The sequence below is a fragment of the Hibiscus syriacus genome, unplaced genomic scaffold, assembly GCF_006381635.1.
Source record: "Hibiscus syriacus cultivar Baekdansim isolate YM2019G1 unplaced genomic scaffold, ASM638163v2 tig00116960_pilon, whole genome shotgun sequence".
Taxonomy (NCBI): domain Eukaryota; kingdom Viridiplantae; phylum Streptophyta; class Magnoliopsida; order Malvales; family Malvaceae; genus Hibiscus; species Hibiscus syriacus.
Genome location: NW_024063486.1, coordinates 1,066,640 through 1,086,564, shown reverse-complemented (window position 1 = coordinate 1,086,564; position 19,925 = coordinate 1,066,640). Strand labels below are relative to the sequence as shown.

Genomic DNA, 19,925 nt, shown 5'->3' with positions numbered 1-19,925 from the left:
GATGAAATTTCCAACTTGTCAACTTAATTTCTATACAAATCTAACATGAGTAATATATAAATAATACATATAATATATTTAATATTTAATAGTTTGATTAATTCTATTAATTATTTGATTTCGAACTGAATTAATTGATAATTAAAGTTTTAAAAAATCATTAATCGTTAACCGATAAAACTTAAAATTATTTGATTCTTTAACCAATTTTTTTATTTAGTCGGTTAATTCAGTTAAAATGAAATTATGAACACCCCTGGTGGATGGGGAGCCAACCAATTTTGCCCATTTCGTTGCAGGTTTTGATAACTATTGCACTGCAATTGTTGTAGTAGTAAACCCGAGGGCCACCATCGAAGCTTTGCGCGCCTGGGAGGGAGGGGGACGACAGGAGGCGGGGGATCGGGGATAACGATTTTTATTTTTTAAATAAAATTAAAAAATATATAAATGTGACACGTATTTAATAACAATATTTTAATGACTATAATGGCATAAACACATAAAATTATAACGGAGAAAATTTTATATATTTATTTTGAGTAAAAAAATCTTTAATCACTTAAAATTAACTTTAGGTATAATTTAGAAATTTATTTTTACATCAAACCTTTTCTAATATATATATATAAACTACAATGTCATTTAAAAATAATTAATCATCCATTTAAAAAAATACTTAAAACCATTATATATTTTAAAAATGGCAAAAAAGGAAAAGAACAATTCAGCCATGAATTTTATTTTTAAAATATTTTTATGTAATTTCTAAAGGGTAAAGTACACAAATAGTCCTTTGCCTATATGACATTACTTTGTTAAGTCCCCAAACTACTAAAAGTTACAAAATGATTCTTTGACTATAGAATATTGCTTTGTTGAGTCCCTCGACTATTAAAAGTTATAAAATTATTACCCAATTATACATATGTTTCAAACTCATCCTATTTAGTTAAAAAATTAATGACAGTTTATGTTAAAAATATGATCTCAAAATCTTAAATAATTGTCATATCTTAGGCAACATATTAACGTTCAACTCAGATAGCTGTTAATTTTTACCGAAAAAGTACGAGTTTGGAACATATGAATAGTTGGGTGGCCATTTTGTAACTTTTAATAGTAGAGAGATAATAAAATAACATCATATAGTCAGATGATCATTTTATAACTTTTAATAGTCGAGAGGCTCAACAAAACAATGTTCTATAATCAGAAGATCATTTGTGCACTTTACCCGTTTCTAAAATATGTTTTTTATCAATAAATTTGTGTCATTAAATTTTTGTAAGTAGCGTAGATTATAGGACATAAAAGTAATTTCCCAAGATTAACGTTACCTCTATTCTCTCGCCATTACAACGAAACCCAAAACTTTCAATATCAGTTCAATCTTGTTTGTTCTTTCTGTTCCTTCACTTTGAAAAAAATTCATGGCGTCGGTTACTTCCATTCACCTTCAAGACTCAGAGGATGACATCTTTCACGACAACCACCAGCACCATCACCACCGTGACCAAACCCTGACCCTGGATTACCTTCGTTACTGGTCTCCTGATTTTCATTTCTCCGATCTCTCTCACCCCAACGATGACGTTTCAAATCCTGACTCCCTCATTATTAACGGCCCCATTCTCTTCGATCGCCGCGAGAACCAAGTCAATTTCGTCATCGATCTCTTCCACCAAAGCGTGGAACAATCTCAGGTTTGTTCCGTTAATACTCCCAATAACAGCGATTGCAATTGTGATAGCACCAATGGTAATAATGATTCCGTTGATTTGGTTTATTATAATTTGAGCGATTCGGGTTTTGGTGTTATTGAGGGAAACCATGAATTGGATTTAGGGTTAGGGTTTGATTCGATGGATACTAATGAGAGTGATGTTGAGATTGATACTGGTGGTGGAGAATATGATGACGGCCATTTCTTTGTGGAAAGGAGGGTTGCTGGGTTGAGTGCTAGCGAGGTCGCTTCTAATTTTAGCGGCGTTGAAATGTTTGGGGATAGCATTCGGATTGTTGGGTTTAGGTCCGATTCAGAGGATGATGAGGACGAGAATGATAATCAGTTGCTAACAATTGATTTGAATTCCGGGGATGATTATGGAAACGATGATCATGTTAATGATTGTTATGATATTGATGCTGCTGATGATCTGAGTGTTAGTATTCCGCTTTTCTGGGATTCGCTGCAGTTGGAGGATCGTCGGGAGACTGTTGAAGATTTTGAGTGGGAGGAAGTGGATGGTAGGATTGATGAGAGGGATGTTTTAAGTGTGTTTATTGATGATGATGATGATGTGAATTCGGTTTCACTATCCGTTTCCCCTATGATAGCACCTGAAGATGTGGTTAGTTTAGAGAGGGCAACTGGGTTGGAGACTTTGGAGTGGGAGGTTCTGTTGAATGCTAACAACTTGGAAACGGCCCATGAAAGGGATGAGAATGCTGAGCCATTTATTGCTGATCATCATGACTATATTGATGCTGCAGAATATGAAATGCTGTTCGAACAGTTTGCTGAGAATGAGAATGCGTATATGGGGAAGCCTCCAGCTTCAAAATCTATAGTTGAGAATCTTCCTTCTGTTGTTGTGACTCAAGAGGATATGGTTAATGACAATGCGCTTTGTGCGGTTTGTAAGGATGAGGTTAACCTTGGTGAAAAGATGAAGCAACTGCCTTGTGCTCATCGCTATCACGGTGATTGTATTATACCCTGGCTGGGAATAAGGAATACCTGTCCTGTTTGTCGTCATGAGTTGCCAACAGATGATGCTGACTACGAAAGGAGAAAGATCATAAGAGCTGGACGTGCACTTTCTGGGTAATCTATGGTCTTGTTTGATTTTTAAGCTTTGTTTAGCAGTATGTTGATAAGAATGTAGATATTGTTTTTGGTAAGTGTCAATATGTTTTGTTAGGATCATGCCATTCTTCACAAATTTATATGTATTTAATATGTTATTTTTTATCCTTTTTGTGGTATAAAAAATGGTCATTGACAACTATACCTTGAGGATATTTTTGGTTGGAACAATAATCCATTATAATTTTGCTTCAATCCTAAATATGCGATTGTTGTTTTCTTGCATGTCTAGAGATGTTATTTTGCTTCATCTTTTATTATCGTATCTCAAATACATGATTATCTAGGAAGTTGCGGTTTATTTTTATTTCTTGTTATTTTACTTACTATTCTCTATATATTTCCTAATACCATAGTTTAATGGAAAAGTTGTAATCTAGATAGCTATGTTATGCATCGGAAACGGATCTTGTTAATTTACTCAAGTTTGCCGGAGTATGCCCAGTAATTATCGCAGATCAGCTGAAGAATTGTTTGTCTTGTTCTTAGTTAGTCTGCCATACATGATTGAAATGGGTATTTGATAATTCAATGAGAAAGGAATTGTGGGTGGTGTGATGTCAAGAAGTATTTGGCAAAAGACAATTGGGGTTGGGATTATAGAGCTCATTCCAGGTGCTTAAACATGATTGGTCTCTTTGTTTTCTTGGTTGCTGTCAGCTAAGTATGCAGGTTAAGTGTCAGTTGGAGAGTTGAAGTGAATCTTTTTTTGAAACATGTATCCAATTTGGATTCAGTTAAGGTGGCAAAATGAGCCTGAACCTGAAAACCGGACCCGAAAAAATTGAAATATGCCTGATTACCACCTCTAGTTTCAGTAAAGCACTCTATCTACTTGCTATGTCACTTTATTAATGCAGTAATACGTCTTATTGGGAATGCCATCTTGATTTTTTTTTTTTTTTTTGTACAAGGGAGGTCTTGATCTAGCAGATGCTGAGATTGAATCCCAGATTTACTGAATCATTTGAACCGACTTTCTGGATTGTTTGAAGCTTTTTGTTTTGGAATTAAGGTTTAGACATGAAATTTAATTTTGTTCATCTTTAAATTCTCTTCGATTTAATACCATAAAGGCCGAGTTTCATGTAGTATTTCGATTTGGGAAGTGTATCGGAAAAGTGCTGTGAAAAATTATCTGCTGAAAAGCTTGGAGTTGCAGCAAACCAAGTGATGTGAAAAGCTTGATTTGGACTGAAATGATATCCATTCTGATTAAATTAAATATTTGTAACACCTCTAAATTTTGGATAATTAGATAGCAAAAATATATTATCAGGGGTTTCAACAAAACAAGTTCAAGAGGTTGTATTTTTGTCAAATCTAACAAACTGTTTCTATCCAACAAAGTCTGTTTTAAAAATTAAAACATTGGAATATAAATTACTCCAGAAAAAAAAATATGGACAAAGTGATCGTTTTGTCATTATGTCATTTTTATTGTCTCAACTTTTAATTAATTTAATAACTGATGATAACTCAAGTAGGATACGCTGGCATGTTTCAAGAGCTCTCCTTCGTATAGTCTTTTAATTTTAGATGTTACGAAGTTATCAAGTGGTTTTAGTCCATATAATTTTTTAACTTCAGATATTATGAATTTATCAAGTGGTTTTAGGAGTAAATGAGAATGTTAATTTTTTTCTATAGATTTTTTTTTTAACTTTAGATGTTACGAAGTTATCAAGTGACCTTAATAGTAAACAAGATCATTATTATTATTATTATTATTATTTTTTAGTTTAAGCAGTTACGTCTTTAGAATGTATGTGTATTCAAAGATGGACCAAAGGGATGAGTGGGTGGGGCAGTCGCGATCCTGAATTTCAAATTCCTATAATTTTTTATATTTTATTTGTATTTTTTGTTAAATATCTTTTTTGTCCCTTGAAATTTTATAAATCTATGTCTCTTAAAATTTTATAAATTTATACTATAACATAAAATCATAAATTTATCTTTATATACGTTACCAATAATTTTAAAAGATTATAAATAAATATTAACTTATAATCCTTCGTACTAATAAAAAAACTTTAGATGTTACAAACTTGATTGCCAAAACGTATAATCATTTAAAGCTTGATAAATTATGCACATAAGCCTTGATTTGTATGCTTTTTCTATTAATTATAAATAAATTATACCAATTTATACAGCTAATAAAGGAGAAAAACCCTAATGCTTGCTGCGAATTTCTTAAAAAATCCTTCCAACCCTCGCCAACCAGCTGTCCCGCCGCCTGATGATGACAGATGCGTCAAGAAACCACGCCGAGTTGGTGATAAACCGCCTGATGATGCTATGATCGCCATGGACACCGAAGATGCTCGGATCATCGATGTTTGGAATGAAACTCACCAAGAATTTTTTTTTAATCCTAGTGACACTGCCATGGATGAAATCACGACTGATACAACCCATGCTCCACTGATCCCGTCTTACAAGGAAACTCTTATGGGTGACCAAGCGACTATTTCTAATCCTGAAGAAGCCATCATTGACGATGAAGAAATTGAAATCCTTGAGGGAGATGTTGCTCGGAATGTTATTGATGGTATTATCTCTATCGACTTCTCTGATAAGGTTCAAGAGTTAGTAGTAAAGAGTCTACACCAAACAGTAGTGGTTAAATTACTGGGCAGGAAAATAGGCTATACGACTCCACGTAACAAAATATATGACCTCTGGAAGCCATCCCAACCAGTTCGAGTCATGGACATTGAAAACGATTTCTTGCTTATTACTTTTCGCACACAATATGATTTTTTGAAGGTAATCTCGGGAGGACCATGGATGATTTTTGGACACTATCTGGTTGTGGATCCTTGGACGGTGGATTTCTCAACCTCTCAACAACATCTGACGAAAATTACTGCTTGGATTTGCCTCCCTGGTTTGCCGGTACTCTACAAACGTAGTTTGCTCACAGAAATTGGCGAATGTATTGGTTTAGTAATTAAGATCGATTTTCAGACTGAAAATGGAAGGCGATGCCGTTTTGCTCGGATTGTCGTTCGGTTGGATATTGGAAAACCTATAGTCTCAAGAATTCTAGTCAATGGTTGACTCCAATATGAAGCTTTCCCTACTATCTGCTTTGAATGCGGTAAATATGGTCACACTAAAGATTTGTCCTCTTATTTCTCCCCAACCGCAAGCAGCCCCACCTGTGGATACTGATCAACCAACTTCTAGGCCGGAAAATTCATCTTTTGGCCCTTGGATGATGGTTACAAGGAAACAGTGCAAAGGCACCGTAAAAATGACTGGCTCTAGACAAAATGCTCAAGAAAATTTTAGCTCCGATTCTCATTTTAATCCCATACTCGAAGCCTCGGATGATGATCATGTTGGGAAATAAAACGAAAATTTCCCTATAATCAGATTAGTGAAAATACAAAATAAAAGCGGAAAAATAATACCCGAAATTGATAATGGAGTTCGGCCAATTATGCCTACGTCTCTAGACTACTGTAGATCTTTTACTAAAGAGAGAAAATTTACAGATGTTTACAAAACACTCACTACTCACAAGAAAGCTCTCTAGTATTGGGAGAAAGAAATGATTTGAGATGATTTTGAAGCTAAATAGATAAGGGTATTTATAGTTGAAGCTTAGGGACTAATCTTGTAAATACCCTAAAGTTTAATGACTCAATTTGGTAATTATCCATTTGCCAATTTCAACAAAATTAGGCAGCCCACCTTTGAATTTTTAAGCAGCCGCCGACTGCTAGCCCTTTTTTGACCAACAATCCCCCACTTGAAGACTGATTTTAATTTGTCTTCACACCTCGATCAATGCAACAACATTTCTAGTCTTATTATTCTAGCATGCCAACTGAAGCTGAACACAACTTCAGTTTGTCCGTAGTCACCGTCTTTGTCAACATGTTTGCCGGATTTTGAGCTCCACTAATCTTTTCAAGTTTCAAAATCCCATCTTTCAGAAGAGATCGGATATAATGATATCGTAATTGTATGTGCTTTGTCCTGGAATGAAAAGATGAATTCTTCGCTAGATGGATAGCACTTTGACTATCGCAATACAAGACATTGTTTTCTTGTTTCTTGCCTAACTCTTCCAAGAAACTTTGGAGCCAAACCATCTCCTTGTTGGCTTCCGTAACAGCGACATATTCTGCTTCAGTTGTGGAGAGAGCAACTATCTTCTGTAGTTGAAAAACCCAACTCACTGCAGTACCTCCTAGAGTATAGACATACCATGTAGTGCTCCTTCTGATGTCAACATTTCCGGCTAAGTCAGCATCTACATAGCCTGTCAGTATCGTATTTTCACCTTTGAAACAAAGTGCTTTGTTTGTGGTACCTCGCAGATATCTAAGGATCCATTTGACTACTTCCTAGTGTACCTTGCCCGGATTATTCATGTACCTGCTAACAGTTCCCACTGCATGAGCAATATCTGGTCTAGTACAAACCATGGCATACATCAGACTTCCAATTACTGAGGCATCGACACCTTCACCATGTGTGCACGTTCTTCCTCCGTCTTTGGTGATTGTTCTTTGGAGAGTCTAAAATGAACACCTAAAGGTTTACTTTCTGGTTTAGCATCTTGTATGTTGAATATGGAGAGTACTTTGTTGATGTACTCATCATGTGATAACATCAAAGTCCCCGACTTTGTGTCTCTCTTAATCCTCATCCCAATAATCTGCTTTGCAGCACCCAGATCTTTCATTGAAAACTGCTTCGACAATTTTTGCTTCAAGTTTATAATCTCATGCATGTCTGAGCGTGCATCGAGTATGTCATCAACGTACAACAATAAAATAATGAAGCTATTGTCGAACTTTTTGATGTAGCAACAATGATCTGCTTGGCATATGGTAAAACCACTGCTACTCATGAAACTATCGAACTTCTTGTACCACTGTCTATGAGCTTGTTTTAAACCATTCAAGCTCTTCTTCAACCTGCATACCAAGTTTTCTTGTCTTCCTCTATGAAGCCTTCTGCCTGCCTCATATAGATTTCTTCCTCTAAATCACCATGAAGGAAAGTTGTCTTTACATCTAACTGCTCAAGATGTAGATTCTCTGCAGCTACAATTTTCAACACCAGTCTGATTATAGACAACTTCACAATTGGAGAGAAAATTTCATTGTAGTCAATACCTTCTTTTTGCTGAAAACCTTTGACAACCAATCTTGCTTTGTAGCGTTTTCTCCCATCGTGCTCTTATTTGATCCTGTAAATCCACTTGTTATGGAGCGCTTTCTTGCCTGGTGATAATTCAGCTGATTCTCACGTATGATTTGACATAAGTGAGTCCATCTCATCTTTCATGGAAGACTCCCACTTGACTGAATCCTCCACCTGCATTGCATCATCATAGCACTCTGTTTCACCATTGTCATTCAGCAGCAAGTAGTGCAAATAAGGCGAATAACGTTGGGTTGGTTTAGGAATTCTTGAGAAGCATCTCAATTATGGTGTGTCTAGTTCTTCTTGAACTTCTTCAGGACTGATATGAACATCATTTCTAGAAATCTCCTTAAACTTAGCAAATTCCTTTATTTCAGCTTCGGTGTTAGAGCTACTAGATTCTATTGTTGACATGTCTTTGTACATCACATTCTCATTGAAAATGGCATCTATGCTTCTGATGATCTTCCGATTTTCGTAGTCCCAAAACCGGTAACTGAACTCATCACCACCATAACCAACAAAGACACATTTGTTGGACTTGGCATCAAGTTTACTTCTTTCAGTAGAGTTTATGTGTACATAAGAAATATAACCAAACACTCTTAAGTGTGAAAGGTTTATTTATTTCTTGCTCCAAAATTATTTGGTATTCAACCATCCAAAGGAACTAAGGGCCCATGGTTGATTAGGTAGGTTGTAGTGTTGATAGCTTCAACCCATAGCAATTTGGGCAATCCGACATGTATCCTCATGCTTCTGGCACGTTCATTCAGAGTTTTGTTCATGCGTTCTGCTACGCCATTCTGCTGTGGTGTCATAGGAACTGTTGTCTCCATTTTGATCCCATTGTTTGCGCAAAAATCTCTGAATCTACTATTTCTGTACTCTCATCCATTATCAAATCTCAACTGCTTGACTTTCAAACCAGTCTCATTTTCCACCATGGCCTTTCATTTTCTGAAGGTATCAAAGACTTATGATTTCTTCTTCAGAAAATAAACTCACACCTTTCTTGTAGAATCATCGATGAAGGTGACATAATATAGTGAGCCTGCAAGAGATAAAACTGGAGATGGTCTTCATAAATCAGTATGAACCAACTCTAACTTTTATGCCTTGGGTGTCTTGCCAATCTTTGTAAAGCTGACTTTATTTTGTTTGCCAAAGATGTAATCCTCATATAGTCCGACATCTACATTCTTTAGATCCGGCAGCTTCCCTTTTGACAAAAGTGTCTTCATCATTTTCTCGCTCATATGGCCAAACCTTTGGTGCCATAGGTTTGATTTTCCATCAGCATCTGCTACTGAAATGATATTCTCTAAGTTTGAGGTTATATAGAGAGTATCAGTCTTCTTACCACGAGCAATGACGAGTGCTCCTTTGGTGATCTTTCATTCACAATCTGAAAAGGTTGTACTATATCATTCTCCATCAATATCCTTCTCCATCAAGTTGTCCTACAGAAATCAAATTTCTTTTGAAGCCAGGAATATGTCTCACTCCTTTAAGCTTCCAGGTGGTCTGGTTTGGTAATTTTAATCGGATGTCTCCTTTTCCGACTATCTTCAAAGTTTCATCATCAGCTAGATGAACCTTCCCAAAATCACCACTGATATAGTTCTCCATGATTTCTTGGCATGGGGTGGAGTGGAAAGATGCCCTTGAATCCAAAATCCATGATTCAATCGGACTGTTGACGCTTAGAATCATGGCATCACCTGTCTCCTATATCATATTGGCAGATTCCTGTGTGCCGGTTTCTTTCTTCAGTGCTCGACAATCTCTTTTAAAGTGATTATTCTTGTCATAATTATAACAGGTAAAATCTTTCTTTCCCGTTTTTGATTTTCCCCTTCTGGATTTAGATCTGTCACGATTTAAATTTCTTTATGAAGTTCTCCCTCTAGACTCCGTGTGCAAGGTTGAGGAGCTTGATGCTTCACCAGATTCTCTCCGTCGAATTTCTTCACTCAATACTAGATCCCGAACATCGTCGAATTTCAATTTATTGTTTCCCGACAAGTTGTTGGCTGCTATAACAGTAGCATTTCAACTGTCTGGTAGAGATGATAAGAGAATTAAAGCTCGAACTTCATCATCAAATTCAATTTCCACGGAACTCAATTGAGTTGTGATCGTGTTGAGTTCATTTAGGTGTTGAGGCACTGATGCCCCTTTCTCCATCCATAAATTAAATAATCACCTCATCAAGTGAACTTTGTTTGAGGTCGATGACTTCTCATACATACTGGAGAGAGTCGCCATAAGACCCGCTGTGGTCTTTTCATTTGCTATGTTAAAAGTAACATTGCAGGATAACGTCAGTCGGATAACTCCGAGGGCTTGTCTGTCGAGAAGAGCCCAGTCTTCATTCTTCATGCCCTCTGGTTGCTTTCTTGAGAATTGTTGATATAGATTTTTCTGGTACAGAAAATCTTCAATCTGCATCTTCCAAAAGCCAAAGTTCGCACCATCGAACTTCTCAATTTTCACATTCCCTTCGTCTGCAGCCATCGCTCCCACTCGAATCTGGCTTCATTTGGATCGTTTCTGACAATTCTTGCGAACCACCGTATATTAAAATACCTCCGTCGAAAAATTCGTATCGCCGAAAAAAATTTTACCATTAATAAAATTAACTATTAACATGAATAGTAATAAATAGTAACCTCGTAAAAAATTGACAAAACTCACAACCAAAAACTCTTATGCCAGTTGTTGGGAAATAAAAAGAAAATTTCCCTATAACCAGATTAGTGAGAATGTGAAATGAAAGCGAAAAAATAATACTCAAAATTGATAACGAAGTTCGGCCTATTATGCCTACGTCTCCAGACTGTTGTAGATCTTTTACTAAAGAGAAAAAATTTACATGTGTTTACAAAACACTCACTACTCATAAGAAAGCTCTCTAGTATTGGGAGAAAAAAAATATTTGAGATGATTTTAAAGCTAAATGGGTAAGGGTATTTATAGTTGAAGCTTAGAGACTAATCTTGTAAATACTCTAAAGTTCAATGACTAAATTTGATAATTATCCCTTTGTCAATTTCAATAAAATTAGGCAACCCACTTTTGAATTTTTAAGCAGCCGTCGGCTGCTAGCCCTTTTCTTTGACCAACAGATCATACCTCACAACCTGCTGATATCCTCTCAAGAGAAACAAAATCCCATGCACGTCATGTGAATCATGCAAAATACAAGTCTGTTAATACTCATGCTAAAAGGAAGAATGTCATCGAAACTGGTGTTCCCAAAGAGAGAGGGTCCATCTCAGTTCGAAAACATCTCTCAATTCACAATTCGTCAACTTCATCGAAAACACCAATGATCGTCGCTCGTCGTCCGCTCATCATAAACCAGACTCATCGTGATAGCCTACCCGATACAGTTGGGCATTTCTTAAATCCTGCCTCCCACTCAGCTTTAGTAATGCCCAAAAATATCGATCCAAACATTGTGGGCACTGCATCAAATTTGATCGTCCTTGAACAACCATCCCTCCATCCTAATCCCCCATATGATGTCTTGGTGCAAGGAAATTTGATGAACCATACAGCCTCTTCAAAGCCTCCCACGACTGTGGTCTTCCAGCGCTCATTTGAACGACCAACTATTGATAGTTTTGTGAAGAACCAAGGATCCCCGATGGTTGACTGATTGTGCCGGTGCCTCCTATCATGCTTCAATTTTTTAATGATTAAGTTTCTTATGTATAATGTTCAGGGTTGTGACCCTAAATTTATTTTTATTACCAAGTAATTCATTTGTGATAATTCTCCTGATGTTATTGGTTTTGTTGAACCACGGATTAGTGGCCACAGAGCAGACTCTATTATTCATACTCTTGGCTTCCCGAACTCCCACCGTATTGAAGCTTCAGGTTTCTCTGGAGGAATCTGGCTTTGTTGGTATAATATGGTGACTATTGATATTTTGGTTAACCATTTTTAGTTTATTCACTTTCGTCTTAGATATAAACGTTATGGTGCTCTTTCGTTGGCTACACTTGTTTATGCTAGCCCAAATGTCGTGAAAAGAAAAGCTATCTGGAACTACCTTAGCTCTATTACTGCCATTGTTCATTACCCTTGGTTCTTACTAGGCGATTTTAATGCCACTCTTTACACAGTTGATCGTAAAGGTTGTGCTCTCTCTTTTAGGCCTAGTAAAGCTTTCCAGCATTTCATTTTTGCTTCTGGCCTTCGTGACTTAGGCTATCAAGGCCCGTAGTTTACTTGGAATCGTGGTCATGCCTATGCTCGTTTTGATCGGGTTTTGTGCAATTTTTATTGGAATTAATAGTGTCCTGAAGAAGTTGTCCACCGTCTTTTATGGATTCGATCAGACCATCAGCCTCACCTCTTTTGCTCCGATCGAACTCCTTCCCGCAATAATGTTCGTCCTTTCAGGTATTTTACTTGTTGGCTCTCTCATGCTGATTTTGATATGATGGTTGTTAATAATTGGAATTCTCTGCCTAGTCTCTCAGAAACTATCTCTAGTTTTTCTTCAGCTTCCAATACCTAGAATAAAACTATTTTTGGCTATGTTGGCACTAAGAAGCACATTGCCAGGGCTCGCTTGCGAGGTGTTCAAAAGGCCCTTAAGCGACGCTCTTCAAATGACATTCGTAAACTTGAATTTGAGCTTCAAGTTGAGTTAGAATCCCTTCTTGATCAAGAAGAGCTTCTCTGGAAGAAAAAATCCCGATCTGATTGGATTGTTAATGGGAACAAAAATACTAAGTATTTCCATCAGAAAGCACAGCAGCGCAGAGTTAAAAGCTTTATCTATTTGTTCAAACTTGCAAGCAATGAATAGTGTAATGATGATTATACTCTTCAATCTGAAGCTGTCCAATTTTTCAAGAATCTCTTGATGATCCTGCTGATAACTATAATCCCTTCCCTCTCTCTGGTTGTTTCCCTACTATCCCTACGGCCGAGTGTCAAGCTTTAGCCACTATTCCGGGTGATGAGAAAATTCGAGTAGCTATTTTTTATATGGCTCCCCTTAAAGCTCCCGGTCCTGATAGTCTGCATGCAAAGTTTTTATAGAAGCAATGGCTTATAGTTGGTGTAGACGTTTGTCGTATGGTTAAATCTGTCTTCAGTGGAAGTCCAATTGAAACTTCTATTTGTTGCACTAATCTTGTTCTCATTCCAAAGGTAAAGGTTCTGCAAACTATGACTGATTTTCGACCGACTAATCTTTTCTCTAAGATGTATAAGCTCCTAACAAAAATCATTGTTCGAAGACTCAAGCCTATCATTCCTTGTCTCATTCATCCAACGTAGACCAGTTTTATTGTTGTTAGATCAATTACTGAGAATATTATCCTTAATCAGGAAATTATTCACTCTATGCGTAACAAAAAGACCAAGCAAGGGTGGATGGTGATTAAAGTTGATCTTGAAAAGACTTTTGAACGAGTCAAATGGGATTTCATTCATGACACTCTTCAGGATGTTGGTTTCCCTACCACTCTTATTCAGATCATCATGAAATATGTGACCTCTTCCATCATGCAGATCCAATGAAATGGTTTAGTTACGTCTCATTTTCGTCCTGAAAGAGGAGTTAGTCAAGGTGACCATCCCTCCCACTATCTCTTTGTGCTTATTATGAAACGTCTTGGTCAACATATCAACCATCTCATTTCTTCTGGCTTTTGGTCGCCTTTCTTTTTGGCTTGTTATGGTTTACCTTTTTCGCATCTATTCTTTGTTGATGATCTCACCATTTATGGAAAAGTGAACCTAGCTCAAGCTCAAGCTCAGCTCATTGCTTCGACTATTTCTAAGTTTGGTTATGCTTCTGGACACAAAGTTAATGCTCGAAAAACACACATATATTTTTCACCGAATATGGATAGCTCATTGTAACAATCTATATGCTCTCTTTTGGGTTATCAGTAGGTTGAAACTCTAAAAAAATATCTGGGTGTGCCAGTGATCCATAGATGTGTTCGATGCTCTGAATTATGATTTCATATTACATAAAATACGGGCAAGGCTCAATGGCTGGTTTGCTCGTATTTTATCTTTGGTTGGTAGGATAACCCTTGCCAAATTTGTGTTAGCAGCTACCTCTTGTTGGAAATAAAACACTCACACAAACAACTTTTATTGAAACTCAAACAAATATTACAAGAGCACTCTCACTCAAAAACAAGAACTACAACTTACTCTTATAGGACTTTGCTTCTTCACTCACTTAGAAGCTCTTAATTTTTCTTGATGCTTAAAACTAAAATGGGGAGGGGTATTTATACTACTCAAGAATAATCCTACACCACACAAATAAACTAATTTAAACCATTACAAATTCAACAAATATCTAACTCTCACCTAACTAAATTGATGTAAGCAATGACATCATTACTTAAATGATGTAAGCAATGACATCTTTAATTAAATGATGTAAGTAATGAAATCAATTTAGTTTGGGTTTGGGTTTAGGCTCCCATAATGGATCAAGTTTATGATCCAACACCCCCCCTTAAACTTGATCTCGTGACCCCTAGTAGGTTCCTTAATCTTAAGAAGTCTTCGCTGGTCAGTGGCTTGGTAAAAATATCAGCAACTTGATCTTGTGACTTCACGTATTCAACTTCCACATCTTTTCTTGCAACACACTCCCTTATATAGTGGTAGCGAATATCAATGTGCTTGCTTTAATCATGGAATACTGGATTCTTCGCTAAGGCAATGGCTGACTTGTTGTCGACACAAACCTTGGTAGGCTCTTCTTGTATCAAACCTATCTCCTTCAATAGATTTCTAAGCCAAATTGCATGACAAACGCATGAGGTAGTAGCAACATATTCCGCTTCACAAGTGGACAATGTGACAATCGGTTGTTTCTTTGACATCCATGTGAACGCAATATCTCCCATGAAAAATACGAATCCAGTAGTGCTCCTTCGATTATCTATGTCTCCACCCCAATCACTGTCGCTATATCTAACAAGCTTGTAATTGTTAGAAACTGAATAGAACAAGCCAAAGTCAATTGTACCTTTCAGATAGCAAAGAATTCTCTTTGTGGCTTTAAAATGGATGGTTGTTGGAGATTCCATATTGCGACTAACCAATCCAACTGCGTGAAGAATATCGGGTCTCGTGCAAGTTAGATAGCGTAGACTTCCTACCAAACTTTTGAAGAATGTTGGATCTACACTTTCACCTTCTTCATGTTTGGTCATCTTGATCCCGTATTCTGCCGGTGTGCTTATTGGCTTACAGTTCTCCATCTTGAACTTCTTCAGTATCTCTTTTGCATAGTTTTCCTGTGAAATGAAAATTCCATCATTTTGTTGCTTAACTTCAATGCCAAGGTAGTACGCCATGAGCCCCATGTCTGTCATCTCGAATTCTTTCATCATCACATCCTTGAATTCATTAAACATGCTTGGGTTGCTTCCAGTGAAGATCAAATCGTCCACATAGAGACATACGATCAAAATATCTTCATCTTTGATCTTGATATATAGAGCATGCTCGTAGGGACATTTGTTGAAGCCATTCTCTTGGAAGTACTTGTCGATTCGGCTATTCCATGCCCTTGGTGTTTGTTTTAGCCCGTAAAGAGCATTCTTCAACTTCAACACCTTGTCTTTGTGCCCTTTGACTTCATAGCCTGATGGTTGCTGAATGTAAACTTCCTCTTCAAGAACTCCATTTAGGAAGGCGGACTTTACATCCATCTGTTGTATCTTCCACTTGTTTTGAGCTGCCAAAGAAATGATTAGTCTGATAGTCTCCAATCGAGCAACAGGAGCAAATACCTCATCATAGTCAATTCCAGCCTTTTGACTATAGCCTTAGCAACTAGCCTCGCCTTGTGCCTTTCAATCTCTCCTTTGGCATTTTGCTTTGTTTTGTACACCCATTTGACACGTATCGCCTTATGTCCCTTGGGAAGTGAGGTAAGTTCCCATGTGTCATTCTTCTCGATGGCCTTGATTTCTTCGTCCATCGCATCTCTCCATTTCTTTTCTTGTACCGCTTCTTGAAAGCTCACTGGTTCACAATCGGCAAACAGACAAAATAATGTAAGATTATCTTGTCGTTCAGTCACCTCATAGAGATATCTAAGGCTTCTTGTGCGTTGTACAACTCTTTCACTTTGACTCCCACTTGACGATGACGAAGGTGATGAGTCTCCTTGAGTGGTTGATGTTGGTGAAGTGGGTGGAGTTGCAAGCTCTTGTTGAGATTCATCTAGTTGTTCCCTCATTGTCTGCTCATCTTCTTCAAACTGAGGAAAGAAATTGAAGTCATCTGTATGAGAGTTAAAATCCCATTCTCCTTCTTCGTTAAAGACCACATCTCAACTAATCATAAACTTCTTATTGTTTGGATTGTACAACTTGTAGCCCTTCGAATTTGCATCATAGCCGATGAAGATAAAACTCTCGCTTTTATCATCAAGCTTCGTTCTTCTCTCGTCTGGTACGTGAACATGGGCTATGCTTCCAAAGGTTCTCAAGTGGGATATGTCAGGCTTTCTTCCACTCCATGCTTCTTGCGGTGTCTTTCCCCATACACTTCTTGTTGGAGATCGGTTTGTAAAGTAGACTGCACACGCTACTGCCTCCGCCCAAAATTCCTTGGGTAGTTTCTTGCTTTTGAGCATGCTTCGTGCCATGTCGAGGATTGTTCTGTTCTTTCTTTCTGCCACACCATTTTGCTGGGGGGATCTAGGAACTGTCATTGGTCGATGAATTCCATTTGCTTCACAGAACTCTTGAAACTCCCTGGAAGTAAATTCTCCACCTCGATCGGATCTCATGGCTTTGATCTTTCTACCACTTTCTCTTTCCATTGCTGCTTTGAACTTCTTGAAGACTTCGAAAACTTCTGACTTCTGTTTCAAGAAATATACCCAGGTTTTTCTTGAAAAATCATCAATGAAGAGAAGAAAATAGTTATTGTTACCGAGAGAGCTCGGCTTGATCGGTCCACACACATCGGTATGGATGAGCTCGAGTGGCTTCTTGGCTCTTGTCTCTGACTCCTTTGGAAAGCTTTTCCTGAATTGTTTCCCAGCTAGACACCCTTCACAAAGCTGATCAGGATGGTTGATGCGAGGTAGTCCCTTCACCATCTCCTTCTTAGATAGCAGCTCTAGACCTCCAAAATTGAGATGCCCAAATCGAAGATGCCAAAGCCATGATGCATCTTTATAGCAAGCTTTCAGGCACTTTGCAACATCATTTTATATGTTGATCAAGAACATTCTATTCTTTGACATCGGTACTTTAGCAATGAAGTTATTCTTATCATCTTTTATAGAAAGGTTATAATTATTCATATGAATATCATAACCTTTCTCTACCAGCTGCCCTAAACTTAAGATGTTACTTTTCATATTGGGCACATAGTAGACATTTGAAATAAATTGATGCCTCTCATATTTCAAACGGATAAGAATGTTACCTCTCCCTTTCACTGCTATTGTGGAATCATCTCCAAAAGAAACATTTCCTCTTACTGACTCGTCTAGCTCCACGAACATGTCTTTCCTTCCACACATGTGATTGCTTGCACCACTGTCAAGATACCAGGAATTTGCTTGGCCACCATCAGTTTCCTTTCGTGCTAGAATAAGAGTTTCTTTGCCATATGTCTTTTCCTCCATGTAATTGGCCTTCTCCTCAATTTTGTTGTTGGGAGCTCTACATTCTGAAGCATAATGCCCAAATTTTTTACAATTATAACATCTAACTTGAGATTTGTCATGCCTTGAGTTCGGATTGATTCTTCCACAGCCTCGTGTTGAGCTTTCTCCTTTCTCATAGTTGTTGTTGGAATTGTTGTTGTTGTAATTCCAGCCTCGTCCACGACCTCGACTTTCACCTCGTCCATGGCCTCTACCTCTGCCTTGGCCACGTTGGTTTCTATCATTGCGTTGGCTTTCATGCATATCTTTGTGTTGCAGGTTGAGGAGTTGCTCAGTAAACTCAGGCTTCTTCTTATGCTTCTCTTCGTATGCTTGCAATGATCCTTGGAGTTGCTCGATCGTCATTTCTTCCAAGTATTTAGTTTCTTCAATCGTCACGACGATGTGCTCAAATTTGAGATCCAACGAACGGAGTATCTTCTCTATTATCCTCACATCGTCTAACTTTTCACCATTTCTTTTTAATTGATTAGAAACATCTACTACTCTTGAGAAATAATCTGAAATAGACTCAGATGCTTTCATGTGTAAGGATTCGAATTCACCTCTTAATGTTTGGAGACGAACCTTCTTCACTTGCTCGGATCCTTTGTAAGAGGTTTGAAGCTTCTCCCACGCTTCCTTGCTAGAGCTTGCACTTGAAATCTTTTCAAAACCATCATCATCTAATGCTTGATAGATGAGGTAGAGAGACATCTTGTCTCTCTTTCTTGAATCCTTCAAAGTTGTCTTTTGATCTGGTGTAAAAGTAGCAAAAGCATCATCATCCGCAGGCTCGTTATAGCCTTTCTCTATGATATCCCACACATCTTTTGATCCAAGAAGTGCCTTCATTTTGATACTCCAATTGTCGTAGTTGTTGTTGTTGAGTGTCGGAACTTGGAATGGTGCCATACCATTTTCCATATCTCTCAATATAATGAGATTTTGTAAAATCCGATTGCAAGGATGAATCCAAAACGTTGAAAAAAAAACTTTGGAGGGACTTGGACAACTCGGTCAAGGGCTCCAACTCGGCTGACTCGGCTCAACACGATGAGTCAACTTGATTTTCTGGCATTAGTCTTCCGGCGGTGCGTGGCGGTGCGTCAGAACTCAGATTGAGAAAATTCTGGCGGCATCAGATTCCTCTCGTCGAGACCTTCGATCTTTCCAACTCTCTCTGATACCACTTTGTTGGAAATAAAACACTCACACAAACAACTTTTATTGAAACTCAAACAAATATTACAAGAGCACTCTCACTCAAAAACAAGAACTACAACTTACTCTTATAGGACTTTGCTTCTTCACTCACTTAGAAGCTCTTAATTTTTCTTGATGCTTAAAACTAAAATGGGGAGGGGTATTTATACTACTCAAGAATAATCCTACACCACACAAATAAACTAATTTAAACCATTACAAATTCAACAAATATCTAACTCTCACCTAACTAAATTGATGTAAGCAATGACATCATTACTTAAATGATGTAAGCAATGACATCTTTAATTAAATGATGTAAGTAATGACATCAATTTAGTTTGGGTTTGGGTTTAGGCTCTCATAATGGATCAAGTTTATGATCCAACACCTCTATCTATTTCATGCAAACATCTAAGTTGCCTCTGGGTGTTTGTAATGAGATAGATAAAATTGTTCGGCAATATATTTGGGGGTCTTCCTCTTCCCAGGAAAATATCTCTTGTTAATTGGGAGGAAATCTATCAACCTCTGAATAGATGTGGTTTGGGAGTTCATCTCTCTTGTGATCATAATACGACTTTTCTGTGGAAAATTAGCTATGCACTTATCTCTTTTCAAACTTCTTTTTGGGTGCAAGCTCTTTGCCAAAAATATCGAATGAATATTCTCTGCCCACAGTCCATTGAAAAGCATGCTTGCTCTCAACTTTGGAAAGCATTATCTAATACTTAGGATTATTTTAGAGAGCACTTAATTTGGATCCCAGGGAATGGTAATTGCATTTGCATGCTGGACGACACATGGGTCCCTTCTCTTGGACCTCTTCTTGGCTATCTTCTTCCCAACTATAATCGTGACCTCGCGTTGGGTTTTCATGAAGTTGTCGTTGCAAACGAAAATTGGGATATAAACAAATTATATTTGTTTTTCCAGTTTGAAATCCTTCCTCACATCTTAGGAGGTTTGTGTTAGTTGGGGTGCCACCGACCTGTT

General features: G+C 37.5%; 1 protein-coding gene across 1 annotated transcript; it reads left to right on the top strand.

The window, feature by feature from the left end:
- Positions 1-1,374: 1,374 nt before the first annotated feature.
- Positions 1,375-2,968, top strand: LOC120189878 (E3 ubiquitin ligase BIG BROTHER-related-like). Its single transcript, XM_039193024.1, has one exon. The coding sequence runs from the start codon at positions 1,434-1,436 to the stop codon at positions 2,832-2,834; it is 1,401 nt and encodes a 466-aa protein (XP_039048955.1). The 5' UTR covers positions 1,375-1,433; the 3' UTR covers positions 2,835-2,968.
- The last annotated feature ends 16,957 nt before the right edge of the window (positions 2,969-19,925 follow it).

What these genes read in the sequence shown, in the direction of transcription:
- LOC120189878 (XM_039193024.1), top strand. Translation starts at nt 1,434, where the DNA reads ATGGCGTCGGTTACTTCCATTCACCTTCAAGACTCAGAGGATGACATC.